At 44.8% G+C, this 17,215-nt stretch overlaps 1 protein-coding gene across 1 annotated transcript in view; it reads right to left on the reverse strand.

The window, feature by feature from the left end:
* LAMA5 (laminin subunit alpha 5) overlaps positions 1 to 17,215 on the reverse strand; it is a 258,524-nt gene that overhangs the window by 224,971 nt on the left and 16,338 nt on the right. Inside the window, exon 2 of the mRNA XM_081949680.1 lies at positions 12,221 to 12,373. Within this exon, the coding sequence (XP_081805806.1) occupies positions 12,221 to 12,373 (153 nt within the window). The remainder of the gene's footprint in view (positions 1 to 12,220; positions 12,374 to 17,215) is intronic.

Below are 17,215 nucleotides of genomic sequence, written 5' to 3' on the forward strand. Positions count from 1 at the left end.
TTATTTTTTCCCGCCAGGTATACAAAGCCTTTACTTTAGCACAGGGTTGTCAAACTCAAGGCCCGAGGGCCAGTTACGGCCCGCGGGGTGCTTAGATCTGGCCCACTGCCGCCCCCCCACTGCACACAGCAAAGGACCATCACACTGCCAGTGAAAATGGAGCTTGGGAGGGGGCGTTTGCGGCCCTCGCAAGCTCTGTTTTCACTGGCAGAGGGTTGCAGGAGGCCGTCGCAGCCGAAAACGGAGCTCGGAAGCCTGTTTTCGTTGGCAAAGGGCTCGGGCCACCACAGGGGCCCCCAATACAAGTGATGGGCCATGCCCATCCTGGCCACACCTACTCTGGCTCTCTGAGGTGAAACACAACCCTGATGTGGCCCTCAATGAAATCGAGTCGGACACCCTTGCTTTAGCAGAAAAGCTTTGGTAATGAAAAATGGATCGATTTTTAGAGTGCATTAGAGTCTTAGAAGTGTCATTATTCCACGTCAACGCGCTGTCTTTCTCAATGCAATGGCCAGTTCACCCATTGTGGCTTTATTTCCAGACAACCAACAAATTGTCAATATAATAGTCCTTGCTTACTGGTCTCTCCTTCAGTAACTGTTTGAAACTACAACAGCACTGAAAAAGTGGAGTTAGGACTGGTCCTCAAAGCTGCAGCCATTGTTGAGTTGCTGCGATCACGAGAACGAGTTGAGTGCTTGACAACCAGCATGTATTTAGGACAATCACAGTAGCCCATGATCACAAGATTGCCATTTGTGATCTTCACATCAACCTCTGACAGCAAAGTCAATGGGGAAGCCAGTAGGAAGTCGAAAATTGTGGTCATGCCGTGATGGCACAGTGCATTGTCCTGGGATCATGTGATCACCACTTGTGATCTTCCCAGCTAGCTTCCCACAAGCAGAATTAACGAGGGAAGCCAGATTCATTTAATGAACCCATGATTCATTTAACAGCTATGACAAAAAGGTTGTAAAATGGGACAAAACTCACAACAACTGCCTTGCTTCCCAGTGGAAATTTTGGGCTCAATTTTGACCATAGATTGAGGACTATCTATATCAGTGATATAGATAGTTTTTGTCGTTGTGTGTCGAAAGCGAGAGGTCCCGCACCCATCATGCAATGCATGTGTAATACCCCCTTGTGCGCCCCGCCACCCTGTGCATGTGCATGCATCCTCCTACGCTCTCCCAGCCCACATGCATTTTAGTGTGAAACACCCCCCCACATTCCCCCCTCGCCCCCCCCACATGTACATGCAACCCCCTGCCTCCCACACATGCACAGGTGCCCCCTGCCCCCACATTCACATGCGCCCCTGCAGAGACTCAAAAATCAGCTGGCCAGCGGGAGGCACGCATGCATGCGCAGTAGAGCTGAGCTGGGGCGATGGCTCGCATGCCCACAAAGAGAGCTATGCGTGCCACCTGTGGCACATGTGCTATAGGTTTGCCATCACGGATCATATAAACAAATACACATGTACATATGAACATGTTTTTACAGGAAATATTTCAGGAGCTAGCTAGTTAAGCTACAATGTCCCCTATTCACTGTTCCTGAATGTCCACATTCGCAGCTGTCACTGGGAAATTAAGGAAACTCTGCAGACCAAGACAAATGATGCTTCTCTTTAGAGAACACAGATTTATTGCAATCACTAAAGGAAATGGCATGGGAGTGATCTGTTTCTCTGGAAAAATGGACAACAGTACTCTTATATATTCTCTGTGAGCAAGTGTTGCTATCAATTTACTCTAAGACATTGTACAAATGGAATGAGAAGAAATAACTACTACAGTTTAAAGCTTTGTCCGGCCAGCGCTAAAAAGGGGGAATTCTTTAGTAGCGAAAACTCAATTCTACAACGTGAACGCATTATGCAAATTATCGAATACTCTTTTTGCATAAATGCATTCAACTCTCTTTACTTTATTTTATTCATCAGGGTGACAAGCAAAAATACTATGCAGGACCAAAAGGACCAAAAAAAATTGCATTTGATCAGGCACTGCCAATACAAGTGGTCCTCAACGTATGACCACAATTGAGCCCAAGATTTCTGTTGCTAAGTGAAACATTTGTTAAGGAAGTTTTGCCCCATTTTACCATTTTTCTTGCCACAATGGTTTAGTGAATCACTACAGTTGGTAAATTAGTAACACGGTTGTTAAGTGAAACTGGTTTCCCCATTGACTTTGCTTGTCAGAAGGTTGTAAAAGCTGACCTTGGAACGCGGCAACCGTCATAAATATGAGACAGTTGCCGAGTGTATGATCATGTCACCCTGGGGATGCTGCAACGGTTGTAAGTGTGAAAAATGGTCAAGAGTCACTTTTATCAGTGCTGTTGTGAGCATTCACTCAACAAGTGGTTATAAGTCCAGGACTATTATTGTATTATGTCCAGTTTCGGACATCACAGTTCAGAAAGAACCAGAACAAACCATTTAAATATGAGCCAGCAGTGTGCAGCAGCTGCCAAAAAAGCCAACACAGTTTTAGGCTGCATAAATAGAGGGATAGAATCAAGATCATGAGAAGTGTTAATACCACTTTATAATGCCTTGGTAAGGCCACACTTGGAATACTGCATTCAGGTTTGGTCGCCACGATGTAGAAAAGATGTGGAGACTCTAGAAAGAGTGCAGAGAAGAGCAACAAAGATGATTAGGGGACTGGAGACTAAAACATATGAAGAACGGTTGCAGGAACTGGGCCTGGCTAGTCGAGTGAAGAGAAGGACTAGGGGAGACATGATAGCAGTCTTCCAATATCTCAGGGGTTGCCTCAAAGAAGAGGGAGTCAAACTATTCTCCAAGGCACCTGACGGTAGAACAAGAAGCAATGGGTGGAAACTAATCAAGGAGAGAAGCAACTTAGAACTGAGAAGAAACTTCCTGACAGTTAGAACAATTAATCAGTGGAACAGAAATTGCCTCCAGAAGTTATGAAGTCTTTAAGAAGATGTTGGATAGCCATTTGTCTGAAACGGTATAGGGTTTCCTGCCTAGGCAGGGGGTTGGACTAGAAGACCTTCAAGGTCCCTTCCAACTCTGCTATTGTATTATTGCATTATTATAAATTGAAGCACGTTTGGAGGACGACCACCAAAATAGTGAAGGGCCTGAAAAACAGCTCTAATAAATTCTTAAAATATCTGTGTAGGATCAGCCTAGAACAGCGATTGGCAAACCCTCAAAGAGCCACAAAGGTGTGTGTCCCGTCCCGTCCCGCCCCCCCCCCCCCCCGTTCAATTCTGAGCCGACTGGAAGTCCAGTTCCCCCACCACCACCATAGAATCTCCTCCTAGAACGGTGCCCTTTTTCCTTGCCAACTGGAAGTCTGGTTCCCCCACCATAGAGTCTCCTCCTATCCAGTGTCCTTTTCCCTCTACCTGTCTTAATCGAAAGCCCTATCAATTGTGGGGCCGACCAGAAAACCCACCCCTTGCCATAGAGTCTCCTCCTGGCGTGCCGTGCTTCGCCCCCCCCACCGGAAGCTCGTCTCAAAATCGTGGCGCCAACCGGCAACAGGCAGCTGCACGAGAGGGATGAAAGAGCCACATGTGGCTCCAGAGCCGCATGTTGCTGACCCCTGGCCTAGAAAAAAGACTGAGGAGAAATAGGAGAAAAATCTTCAAATATGTGAAGGAATCACACACACAAAAAGGAATGCATTTCTTCTCTCGCAGCCAAGAGGGATGTTCTACTTGGGCACTGTTGTTATTTGTTGGGCACCCTTGGCCCAATTGGCGATATACAAATGCAATAAGTAAAATCAAATCCCTGATTTTACGGATGACACCCAAATAATTATGACTAAGCCAGAATAATTGCAATTCTGCCCCATCATCACCACCGATAGGTAATTAAATACACAGACACACACACGCACACACAAACACACACACACACACACACCTTCAAGGCGTCACATAACCTTCAGGGCCAAAGAACTGTAAATTTCACCCATCAGGGTTGTCTTGTCTCCATGAAGCAGTCAATTATACAAATTGTTCTAGCTGGGTGGCCTTGCCCCATTTCTCTTTCCTTTCTCTCCGGCTCACGATTCCAGTGAAACTCCCCATTTCTGGTCCTTTTCAATGTGGTCAAGAAAGATGGCAGGCCAGCAGGAAAGGGCACAAATCAAAGAACAGCTTGTTCCGTGGAAGAATAGCAGCCTGTCTGGAGGGCTGCATTGAGGGGTCAATGAGGCAAAATCTGGCAAGTACTCTCTCCATTAAAAACAGTTACAGAAATGGGTGGCCTCCTTCTTCTTCTTTTCTTCCTCCTCTGCTTCCTCCTTCACCTCTTCACCTCCTTTTTTTTTCTTCTCCTCCTCTCCTCCTTCTCCTCTTCACCTCCTCCTCTTCTTTTTCTTCTTCTCCTCCTTCTCCTCTCCTCCTCCACCTCTTCTTCTTTTTCTTCTTCTTCTCTTCAACTCTTCACCTCCTCTTCTTTTTCTTCTCCTCCTCCTTCTCCTCCTTCTCCTCTTCACCTCTTCCTCTTTTTCTTCTTCTCATCTTCCTCCTTCTCTCTTCACCTCTTCTTTTTCTTCTTCTTCTCCTCCTCATCTCCTCCTTCTCTTCACCTCCTCCTCTTCTTTTTCTTCTCCTCCTCCTTCTCCTCTCCTCCTCCACCTCTTCTTTTTTCTTCTTCTTCTTCTCTTCTACTCTTCACCTCTTCTTTTTCTTCTCCTCCTCCTCCTTCTCCTCTTCACCTCTTCCTCTTTTTCTTCTTCTCATCTTCCTCCTTCTCTCTTCACCTCTTCTTTCTTCTTCTTCTCCTCCTCCTCTCCTCCTTCTCTTCACCTCCTCCTCTTCTTTTTCTTCTCCTCCTCCGCCTCCTCTCCTCCTCTACCTCTTCACCTCTTCTTCTTTTTCTTCTTCTCCTCTTCTCTTCACCTCCTTTTTCTTCTCCTCCTCCTCCTCTTCCTCCTTCTCCTCTTCACCTCCTCCTCTTTTTCTTCTTCTCTTCCTCCTCCTCCTCACCTTCTTTTTCTTCTTCTCCTCCTCCTCTCCCTTCTCTTCTTCTTCTTCTTCTCCTTCTCTTCTCCTCCCTTTTCTCCTCCCCCTCCTCCCTCTCTTCTCCTCCTCCTCCTCTTCTTCTCCTCCCCCTCTCCTTCTTCTTCCTCTTCTCCTCCTCCTCTTCCTCTCCTCCAACTCCCTGCTCAAGCAGGAAACCCTATACCATTTCAGACAAATGGTTGCCCAATCTTGTCTTTAAAACTTCCAGTGTTGGAGCTTCCGCAGGCAAGCTGTTCCACGGCAGGTAGTCCTCGACTTACAATAGTTCACTTAAGCGACAGTTCGAAGTTACTGTGGCACTGGAAAAAAAGTAACGGCCTCTTTTCATACTTACAATCGTTGCAGCATCAGCACCAGGGTCATGTGATCAAAATTCAGATGCTTGGCAACTGATTCATATGTATGACGGTTGAAATCCCCGGGTCATGTGATCCCCTTTTGCGACCTTCTGACGAGCAAAGTCAACGGGGGAGCCAGGTTCACTTAACGACCGTGTTCAAAACTTAACAACTGCAGTGATTCACTTAACAACTGTGGCAAGTAAGATTGTAAAAATGGGACAAAATTCACTTAACAAATATCTCACTTAGCAACATAGATTTTGGCCTTAATTGAGGTCGTAATTTGAGGACTACCTATAATTGTTCTGTCAGGAAATTTCTCCTCAGTTCTAAGTTGCTTCTCTCCTTGATTAGTTTCCACCCATTGCTTCTTGTTCTGCCCTCAGGTGCCTTGGAGAATAGTTTGACTCCCTCTTCTTTGTGGCAACCCCTGAGATATTGGAAGACTGCTATGATGTCTCCCCTACTCCTTCTTTTCATTAAAATAGACATACACAATTCCTGCAACCAATTTAACTCTTTGGCAGGGAATGAAGGTATTTTAAAAAGACACGACTAAAGAAGAGGGTGTAAAGAAGAATTTTTCAAGTGGGCAATCGTAAGGTGTGTGGACTTCAACCCCCAGAATTCCCCATCCAGCAAATCTGAAGCAAATGTTATGAGTGTTACAAGTTAGGACCATGATGGGCTACTTTTCCCCCATCAACAATCCTTTTGAGGTGGGTTGGGCTGAGGGAAGTTACTGGCCCAAAGTCACCCAGTGTTGTGGCCGACCAGCGGCCAGCAGAGTCGACAGCAGATTCGGCCAGTGAGGAGGTTGGGGAGGAACATGGGCCAGTCCTGGAGCCTGGGGAAGGCTCTGATGAGGGCTCTGTGTCGGAGGCAGAGATGGGGCCAGAGCCCTATGCCAGTCATCAGCTGCCTTCAGAGTCAGACATCAGTGAGGCAGAAGAACAGCTGGAGCCTGTTCCCAGTGTACGCATGCGCAGAGTTACCAGATGAAGGGATCAGCTAAAGAACAGGGGCCGACTTAGAAGTAAGGCCACAGGTAGATGATGAATGGCCCCTCCCAGCGGAAATAAAAAAGGAGCGAAAGGGAAGTGGAGTTTGCAGGAGATAATTAGTTCACTTAATTGGTTCATGACTCTCCAAGTTTTGCAGATATCGGCCTGGCAGCTCTCCAAGCCAGAGAAGGTCTATGACTGTAAATCCTCCCTTGAAAGACTTTGCTGGATGTGAATGAGCAGAATTCACAATAATTTAATAAAAGGGTTTTTTGTCGAGACCAGGAGTTTGCTTCACACTCTTGGGAAGTCTCGGTCAGGACACGCAGCTGGCTTTCATGGCTACGGCAGGATTAGAACTCAGAATCTCCTGGTGACTGACCCAAACTCACCTAGCCAGTTTTCTTGCCTAAGGCAGAACTAGAACTCACTATTTCCTACGTTTGTTGCCTGATGCCTTAACCATTAAAACAAAGTGGTTCTAGATGTTGGGAATAGAATAGAATAGAATAGAATAGAATAGAAGAGAATAGAAGAGAAGAGAAGAGCCGTTAAGGAAAGATCAATTTCTGCTCTGCAAATGTTATCCCAAGATGTGGTGTGTCTAATTCTATGTGGCTCGTTTCATTTAATTAGGTTTTATGCCCTTTTTTTAGCTCATAGCAAAAATCAGAGTGATAAACAGGCGTAACTTACACAAGTATAAAAAACCTTCTCCAGCCAGATTGATGAGCTTCGACAGTTTTGTTCCATTGATGTCTTTTCCTTTTAGAACAGAATAGAATAACAGAGTTGGAAGGGACCCTGGGGGGTCTTCTAGTCCAACCCCCTGCCTAGACAGGAAACCGTACACTGTTTCAGACAAATGGCTATCCAACATCTTCCTAAAAACTTCCAGTGTTGGGGCATTCACAACTTATTCCACTGATTAATTGTTCTAACTGTCAGGAAATTTCTCCTCAATTTTAGGTTGCTTCTCTCCTTGATTAGTTTCCACCCATTGCTTCTTGTCCTGCTCTCAGGGGCTTTGGAGAATAGCTTGACTCCCTCTTCTTTGCGGCAACCCCTGAGATATTGGAAGACTGGTCCTTCTTTTCATTAAACCAGATATTCCCAGTTCCTGCAACCGCTCTTCATGTGTTTTAGCTGCAAGTCCCCTAATCATCTTTGTTACTCAATATTTGAGGCTTTTTCATCCAAACTAACATTCTCAAGCTGAATGCCTAGCACAAAAAACTGCAAGACGTAAAAAGTTGGCTCCTCTGTCTGCCTATTCAGCGAGCGAGGCAGGGCTGGGCAGCCAATTCCTGCCAGCAACTTCAATCGCATTTGAAAGAAAAGCCGAGTGCAGTGGGTTATATTGTCAGGACTTTCAAAAGCCATCAAAATATCTCTCCCAGGAGATAGTTATTGCTCCAAGTCCCCAAGCTTTGTTCAAATGTCTTTCAGCCTCTTTCATGGGTTGGGACTTTGTTTAAATATTTAACTAGCAAGTTCCAAACAAAAAAACCCCCAAAACTGTTCACTTTGAAATGAAAAAGCAGCCTCGTTATCCATGAATGGTCAATTTGGGATTGGAACTGCCAGGGGTCACCAAGCTGTAAAACAGCTGGAAATTATTTCGGCTCTTGGAGAAAGGAAGCACCGTCAAATCATCTTTTGGTGGGGGAAGATTTATTTTTCTTCCTGCTGGCAGGACGGAGGATAAAGCAAAGGTCAGGTCCCAAACTAGACAGTGCTATTCCTCCCAAGACAGGGCAATCGTCAGCCTGAAAGTTTGGAAGAATCAACCTTTGGTCCCGGCGACTGACTCAAGATCCTGCAACATTATCCTGAGAACGGATATTTACCTTCATTCAGCAGAGCAATCACTCTAAAAGTTTATTAGTTTGTTCTTGTTCTCTTTCTCTCATTTTATCTATTCTATCTATCCATCCATCCATCCATCCATCCATCCATCCATCCATCCATCCATCCATAGTATGTCTAGCTAGTTAGCTATCTCTTTTTCTATCTATCTATCTATCATCTATCTATCTATCTATCTATCTATCTATCTATCTATCTATCTATCTATCTATCATCTATCTATCTATCTATCTATCTATCTATCATCTATCTATCTATCATCTATCTATCTATCTATCTATCTATCTATCTATCTATCTATCTATCATCTATCATGTCTAGCTAGTTAACCATCTCTATTTCTTTCTTTTTATCTCTCTTATCTATTTTTCTATCTATCATCCATCCATTATCTATCTATCTATCTATCTATCTATCTATCTATCTATCATCTATCTATCTATCTATCTATCTATCTATCTATCTATCTATCTATCTACCTACCTATCATCTATCTATCTATCATCTATCATCTATCATCTATCTATCTATCTATCTATCTATCATCTATCTATCTATCTATCTATCTATCTATCTATCTATCTATCTATCATCTACCTACCTACCTATCATCTATCTATCTATCTATCTATCTATCTATCTATCTATCTATCTATCTATCTATCTATCTATCATCTATCTATCTATATTTCATCTATCATCTATCTATCTATCATCTATCTATCTATCTATCTATCTATCTATCTATCATCTATCTATCTATCTATCTATCTATCTATCTATCTATCTATCTATCTATCTATCTACTCAAGCTAGTTAGCTATCTCTATTTCTATCTATCTGTCTGTGTCATAAAATTGCACACGGTCACATAGTGACCCACCTTACAATCCCCTTACAACTGTAATTGGGCTCAATTATGGTCATAATTTGAGGACTTCCTGTATTGCAGCAATCCCCAACCTTTGTGCCTCTATGGTGGCAGTGGGAGTGGGGGAGAGGGCATAATTTCACATGTGTGCACACCGCATGCGCAACTGGAATTTCATAATCTCACATGCTCGCCCACTGCTTGCATGGCCCGGTTCTGAGTACTGGGGGGGAGCACACCAGGGGTTGGGGACCCCTGCTGCATTGTATCTTCTTTTATGAAAATCTGATGCCGTAATCTGTGACAAAGTCAAGCAAGTTAGGTTTTACTTATGTTTCAAGCATAAAACCACTTTATTTATTAATCTCTCTCCTATGAAACATCTCAGCATGTCAGGATATCCCACATTTGAGGCCGTAATGATCAGTTTGTGGAAAGGAAATCCAGGTTAATAATCCATCTGAAACTTATTTAAGGTCCTACAATCCACCTACGCTAAGCCTGCCTGGCCACTGGCCACCAAGATTTGTTCTGAGCCTCAACTACAAGGTATCAGCCATTCGTTCTGGAGTGGCTTCTTCACTGGTTATTATCTGCTTAAGGAAGTGTCAACTTTCAGACTGTGGTTCATCCTACTTGAAGAAAACACCTTTAAAACACCGCAGTGCACACAATCTCGCCTACAAAAGCTGAGTCAATATTAACTTTATGTCATCTACCCCTTGAGGATGCATCACCAGCAATGTTGTAAATCTATCCTAAAGGGTAATTTACTGAAGATCCATTTGGTGCATAGGACAAGGGCCCCCAATCCTTCTGGCTTGGTAGCCTGGCACCGGGGGGGGGGGGGGCGACGGGAGAGGGGATGATTCCATGACTGACAGGTGCGCATGCGCACAGCTGCATTTGTGCAAGTGGAGCTTTGTGCGCAAGTGCCCACCACTTGAGCGCTTGCCTTCCTGCTGTTTGCGTGGCCCAGTTTTGAATGGGCCACAGCCTGGAGGTTGGGGATCCCTGATCTTGGAGATACATGAGATACATCACAGCTCCCTTAGGAATCGTTTAACCACATAGACAAACAGGAAGGTAAAAGAGAAAAGCTTTGCCTGCAACAGACAGAAAGTGACAAGTTTACCCTGTTTCATAGTACATTATTTTTACAGGTGTGATATTTTTTTCTTGTCCGGTGGGAATAGACAAGCAATGTCATCTCGATGGCAGGAGATTCCTTAATTCTAGTTTTTATTAGGTAAATCAAAAGGAAGCGTTTAGTGAAGAAAAACAAAATAAAGTCCTTTAAATCAGTGTTACTCAACCTTACAATAATACAATACAATAGCAGAGTTGGAAGGGACCTTGGAGGTCTTCTAGTCCAACCCCCTGCCTAGGCAGGAAACCCTATACCATTTCAGACAAATGGCTATCCAACATCTTCTTAAAGACTTCCAGTGTTGGGGCATTCACAACTTCTGGAGGCAAGCTGTTCCACTGATTAATTGTTCTAACTGTCAGGAAGTTTCTCCTCAGTTCTAAGTTGCTTCTCTCCTTAATTAGTTTCCACCCATTGCTTCTTGTTCTACCCTCAGGTGCCTTGGAGAATAGTTTGACTCCCTCTTCTTTGTGGCAGCCCCTGAGATATTGGAACACTGCTATCATGTCTCCCCTAGTCCTTCTTTCTCTTAAGCTAAACATACCCAGTTCCTGCAACCATTCTTCATATGTTTTAGTCTCCAGTCCCCTAATCATCTTTGTTGCTCTTCTCTGCACTGTTTCTAGAGTCTCCACATCTTTTTTACACCTTGGCATCTTTTAAGATGGGTTGTCTTCAACTTCCGTAACTCAATTCCCAGATGGCTGGGAAATTCTGGGAATTGAAGTCCAGGCACCTTAAAGTTGCCAACATTGAGGCTCACTGCTTTAAATAATTAATATGAAAACATCTCTTATTTACTTCAAGCCTGAAGTTCGAAGTAGAATGCGCTGTATGATTCTGCTTGATCTATACACTGGCCCTGTGCAAGGAAACAAGCACTTCAGTTTGACAAATGCTAGGGATTCGAACTGCCGAATGGCCGACCTTTCTGATCGACAAGCTCAGCGTCTTAGCCACTGAGCCACCGCATTGATATTGAACACGCATCCAAAAGGAAGCAGTATTTGTGACATGATCCTTTTTCCCTGCCCAAAAACTGGTCCTAGATACATTTTTACAAAAAGATAATTTTTATTTACATATTCTACAATATAACACTGGAAGTATATCTAATGCAGCAGTCCCCAATCTCTCTGGCTCTGTGGACTGAGAGTTGGGGAGTCCTGATCTAATGTACTACTCGTGCTTCAATTATTTGTCTAAAGGCCAAAAGAGCATCAGTAAAATTCAACAGAAGCTACCAAATTTTTAATATGCCTTAGGGTCGTCTTCCAACATCGGTTTGATTACAAAAATACTCTATTGTCTTTCTTAAAACAATATAAGTAACTCGATCAAGAAGCTTGCTGCCTTAGGTTTTACTTTTTTTTCCTGCATGGACCTTATGGCAAAATTAGGTCATTAATTGACCTAATTAGTAGGAAATTGGTTCTTTCTCCCTTAGCTATAAGAAAATACCCCATTTACCATATTTTTCAGAGTATAAAACGCACATTCCCCGCCCCTAAAAGTGGGTAAAAATTTAGGTGCATCTTATAGACCGAATATGGGCATTTTTGGCCTCCCGAACTCTCCGTGCGTTCCTCCCAAGCATTCTGCAGGCCAAAAATGGGAGCGTTTTTGGTGAAAACAAGCAAGGTTTTGGCAAAAACGGGCCGTGCAGAGCATTGCAGTGTGTTTCTGGGGGCCAGGGAGGGTGAAAACATGACGCATGGAAGGCTTGGGAGCCCCAAAAACAGGCTCATTTTTGGCAAAAAGGGGCTGTGCAGAGCACTGCAGAGTGCTTCTGAGGGCCAGGAAGGGTGAACATGTGGTGAACGGAGGCCAAAAACTATTTTTTGTTTTTGTTTTCCTACTGTAAATTTAGGTGCATCTTATAGTCTATGCATCTTATAGTCCAAAAAATACAGTATTTGTTTTAGTGGAAAACAAGTGATCGCCTTACCTGTCCCAAATCTAAGGTGACGTTGACCTCGTTGAATTCCAGCCTCCGAGACAGAGGAGGGCTCTGCCACCAGCGTTCAGTCCCGTCGATAGCATTCGTGATGGGATGGGCTTTGTTGCTGTTGGATGACGAACAGATGTCACAATACTGTCCCTATGGCCAGAAGACAATAAAATACAGAAAATACATGGTCAGAAACCACAGAGAAAAGCATGCATTTTTAATTCACAGTTAACAGCTTTTTTCACTGTCACTTACCAGACTCAACATAAAATCATTGGTCTAACCCAGTTGTAATCCAAATAACAGGAGTTTAGGGCTGTTTGGATATGACAGTGATGGCGAACCTTTTTTGGTTCGCATGCCAAAAGCGAGGGGAGCGCAAGGGGGTCGTGCGAGGGGATGCCACACCCATATTGCAATGCGTGAACCCCCAGCGAGCATGCGCACATGACAGGCGCGACCCCCAATTTTTTGCATGCTTTTTTCGCCCTCCCCAGGCTCCAGAGGCTTTGTAGGAGCCTGGGGAGGGCGAAAAGAGCCTCCCCCGCCCCCCTGGAGGTCCTCCGGAGGCTTCAGGAGCTTCCCTGCAGCCTCCGGAACAGAAAAAAATGGCCTTATGGGCGAACCGGAAGTTCGGGAATGGACTTCCGGTTTGCTCGTAGGGCCGGTTTTAGTCCTCCCGAGCCTTCAGGGACCTTCCGGAGACTTCCCTGAAGCCTCCAGAGGACAAAAAAGAACCCTACGAGCAAATCGGAAGTCCGTTCCTGAACTTCCGGTTTGCCTATAGGGCCGTTTTTAATCCTCCGGTTTGCTCGTAGGGTCCTTTTTCAACCTCTGGAGCCTTCAGGGAAGCCTCCGGAAGGTCCCTGAAGCCTCCAGAGGACTAAAAACAGCAATACGGACACACCGGAAGTGTTTGCTTGTAGGGTCCTTTTTCGTTCTCCTGAAGGCCCCTGAAGGCTCCGGAGAGCTTAAATTGGCCCTACAAGCAAACCAGAAATCTGTTCCCAAAACTCCAGTTTGCCTGTAGGGCCGGGTTTTTTTGTGCTACGGAGGCTTCAGGGAAGCTCCTGAAGCTTCCAGAGGGCCTCTGGGAGGTTGGGGGATGCTGTTTTCGCCCTCCCCAGGCTCTTATGGAGCCTGGGGAGGGTGAAAATGGCCTCAAAAAAGGCTAAAGTCAGCTGGCCAGCTGACAAATGGCTCCGTGTGCCACCTGTGGCACGTAAGGTTCGCCATCCTGGGGATATGGCCTGCAAAATCCCAGCACTCCATTAGGTGGCAGCAAGGAGATAAAGCATTTGGGATCTCCATACTGCTACCTAGTGGTCCTTTTGGATAACTGCAGCCAAGATATAACATCCCATGTTTGCAATGTTTTCAAAATAACATCTCAGTAAAGGATAAAACATATTAGAAGTGTAACTGGCCTTAAGCTCGGGAAGTAAAGCACATCAGTGCCTATATTTAGGCTTGCTGATTAAATCGCCATATTTTTTTCATCTTATGAATGCCATGCAATGTTTTAAAAAATAAGGAAACTAAGAATGAAAAAGGAGGCATTTGTCTAGCTTTGGTCCTATTTTGCCATTCTCAATGTCTCCCGCAGAGTTGTCCAGGAGTTTTTTGACATCTGACCCAAATGGCTACTCCAACTGTCTGATCAAAGCCCAAATCCAAGTGCTTTTTACCAACGATACATATAGAGAATTAGAATAGAACAGAGCTGGATGGGACCTTGGAGGTCTTCTAGTCCAGCCCCCTGCTCAAGCAGGAGAACCTATACCAGTGTTAGCAAACCTTTTCGGCACCGAGCCAAAACGGGAGCATGCACATGCATGTGCGCCATAAACCAGAACAGAAGCCGCCCAGTGCGCATGCATGTGCTGGAAACATGATCGTCTGGCTCACCGTGCGCATATGCGCGCTGGCCAGCTGGTCTTCTCACATGCATGTGTGGCAGAAACCAGAAGACCAGCTGGGCAGTGCAAATGCGTGCACAAGAAAACAGAAGATGATCTTCCTGGCGTACACATGCGCACCAGGCGGCTGTTCTTCTGCTTTCTGGGACTCCCATGCATACAAAGACCACCCAGAACCTACAAGAGCAATGGGCGACGGCTCATGTAACTGGAGAGATGGCTCTGCGTGCCACTTCCAGCATGAGTGCCATAGGTTCGCCATCATGGACCTATACCATTTCAGATAAGTGTCTGACTCTTCTCAAAAACCTCCAGTGATGGAGGGCCAGGGGTGGATTCCTGCCAGTTCTAATCTCTTCTATAGAAGAGGTTCCACAAATCTACAGTGCCATTTAGAACCGGTTCCAGCTCCCTCCCCCTGCCCATCCGCACATCTTCAAGATGAAGAGCGAGAGGAGGAATTCTGGGAGTTAAAGTCCACAAGTCTTAAAGCTGTCAAGTTTGAACACCCCTGGGTTTTTTTTTTCTAAAGTATTAGGGGTGCAAGGGTCTTGTAACTTGACAGCTTTAAGACTTGCACACTTCGATGCCAGAGTTCCTGAGCCAACATGACTGGAGGAGGAATTCTGGGAGTTGAAGTCCACAAGTCTTAAAGCTGTCAAGTTTGAATACCCCTGGGGGGGGGGTTTCTAAAGGGTTAGGGGTGCAAGGGTCTTGTAACTTGACAGCTTTAAGACTTGCACACTTCAATGCCAGAGTTCCTGAGCCAACATGACTGGAGGAGGAATTCTGGGAGTTGAAGTCCAGAAGTCTTAAAGCTGTCAAGTTTGAACACCCCTAGGGTTTTTTTTCTAAAGGGTTAGGGGTGCAAGGGCCTTGTAACTTGACAGCTTTAAGACTTACACACTTCAATGCCAGAGTTCCTGAGCCAACATGACTGGAGGAGGAATTCTGGGAGTTGAAGTCCACAAGTCTTAAAGCTGTCAAGTTTGAACACCCCTGGGTTTTTTTTCTAAAGGGTTAGGGGTGCAAGGGCCTTGTAACTTGACAGCTTTAAGACTTGCGTGCTTCAAATGCCAGAGTTTCTGAGCCAACATTTTGGTTGCTAAGCAAGAGCGTTGTTAAGTGAGTTTCACCACATTTTACAAGTTGGCCATGCCCACCCAGTCACATTGCTGGTAAGCAACTCCCACTCGGTCACATGGCTGGCAAGCCACTCCCACCCAGTCACATGGCTGGCAAGCCACTCCCACAAAGCAGGCCACACCTACAGAAGAGGTTCTAAAAATTTTAGAAACCCACCACTGTGGAGGCCCCATGATTTCTAAAGGCAAGCTGTTCCACTGGTTAATTGTTCTCACTGTTTCCTTAATTCCTGGTTGCTTCTCTCTTTGTTTAGTTTTCAACCATTGTTTCTTGTCTTGCCCTCTGGTGGTTTGGAGAATAACTTGAGCCTATTGTGGCAGCCCCTCAAATCCTGGAATGCTGCTGTCGTGTCACCCCTCATTCTTCTTTCCTTTAGACCAGGCAAACCCAAAACCTGCAGCCGTTCTTCATATGGTTTATTCTCCAGAGGTAGCCCTCAACTTACTACCATTTGTTTAGTGACCATTCAATGTTGCAACTGGAAAAAAAAGAATTATGACCATTTTTCTCAGTTACGATCACAACAGCATCCTCACAATCACATGGCATCTGGCTCACATTTATGACGGTTGCAGTGTCCCTGGGTCATGAGATCCCCTTTTGCAACCTTTTTGAGAAGCAATGGAGAATCCACTTGACCGTTGTGTTACTAACTTAACCACCGAAATGATTCAGTTAACAATGGTGGCAAAAAAGGTCACAAAACGGAGCAAAATTCACCTAACCCCCATTTTCTTGAGCAAGAGAAATTTGGAAATCAATGGTGGTCATTGCAGTTTCTCAAGAAACATGAAGCTGAAGAAATCATAACTTTACCACGTGCCCTAATGTTGATCATGTGACTGAGAGGATAATGTGACAGTTGTAAGTGTGAGGACCGGCTGTAAGTCAATGGGGAAGCCAAATCCACTTAACAACCGTTGTTGCTAACAACGACAGGGATTCACTTAACGACTGTGACAAGAAAGATCATAAAATGGGACAAAATTTACAGTACTGTGCAAAAGTTTTAGGCAGGCGTGAAAAAATGCTGTAAACAAAGAATGCTTTCAGACATATAAATAATGATTGTTTAGTTTTGTCAATTTTCAAAATGCAAAGTGAGCGAACAAAAGAAAAATCTAAATCAAATCAGTATTTGGTGTGACCACCCGTTGCCTTCAAACCAGCATCCATTCTCATAGGTACACTTGCACAAAGTCAGGGATTTTGCAGGATTATAGTCAGGTGTATGATCAACCAATTATACCAAACAGGTGCTAATGATCATCAATGTCACACGTAGGTTGAAACACAGTCATGAACTGAAACAGAAAAGGCTGTGTAGGAGGCTTAAAACTGGGTGAGGAACAGACAAACTCTGCTACCAAGGGGAGGTTGTGAAAGACAGTTTCATATCATGGCAAGATTGGGCACAGCAACAAGACACAAGGTAGTTATACTGCATCAACAAGGTCTCTCCCAGACAAAGATTTCAAAGCAGACTGGAGGTTTCAAGATGTGCTGTTCAAGCTCTTTTGAAGAAGCACAAAGAAACGGGCAACGTTGGGGATAGTAGACGCAGTGGTCGGCCAAGGAAACTGAGTGCAGCAGATGAAAGACACTTCAAGCTTATTACCCTTCGAAATCAGAAGAGGTCCAGCAGTGCCATCAGCTCAGAACTGGCAAAAATCAGTGCGACCCAGGTACACCGATCTACTGTCCAGAGAAGTCTGGCCAGAAATGGTCTTCATGGAAGAGTTGCAGCCAAAAAGCTATACCTCCAACGTGGGAACAAGGCCAAGCAACTAAAGTATGCATAAAAACATAGGAACTGGGTGCAGAAAAATGGCAGCAGGTGCTCTGGACTGATGAGTCAAAATTTGAAATATTTGGCTGTAGCAGAAGGCAGTTTGTTCGTCGAAGGGCTGGAGAGTGGTACAATAAT

The sequence above is a fragment of the Natrix helvetica genome, assembly GCF_964273705.1.
Source record: "Natrix helvetica genome assembly, chromosome: 3".
In the NCBI taxonomy this organism is placed as follows: domain Eukaryota; kingdom Metazoa; phylum Chordata; class Lepidosauria; order Squamata; family Natricidae; genus Natrix; species Natrix helvetica.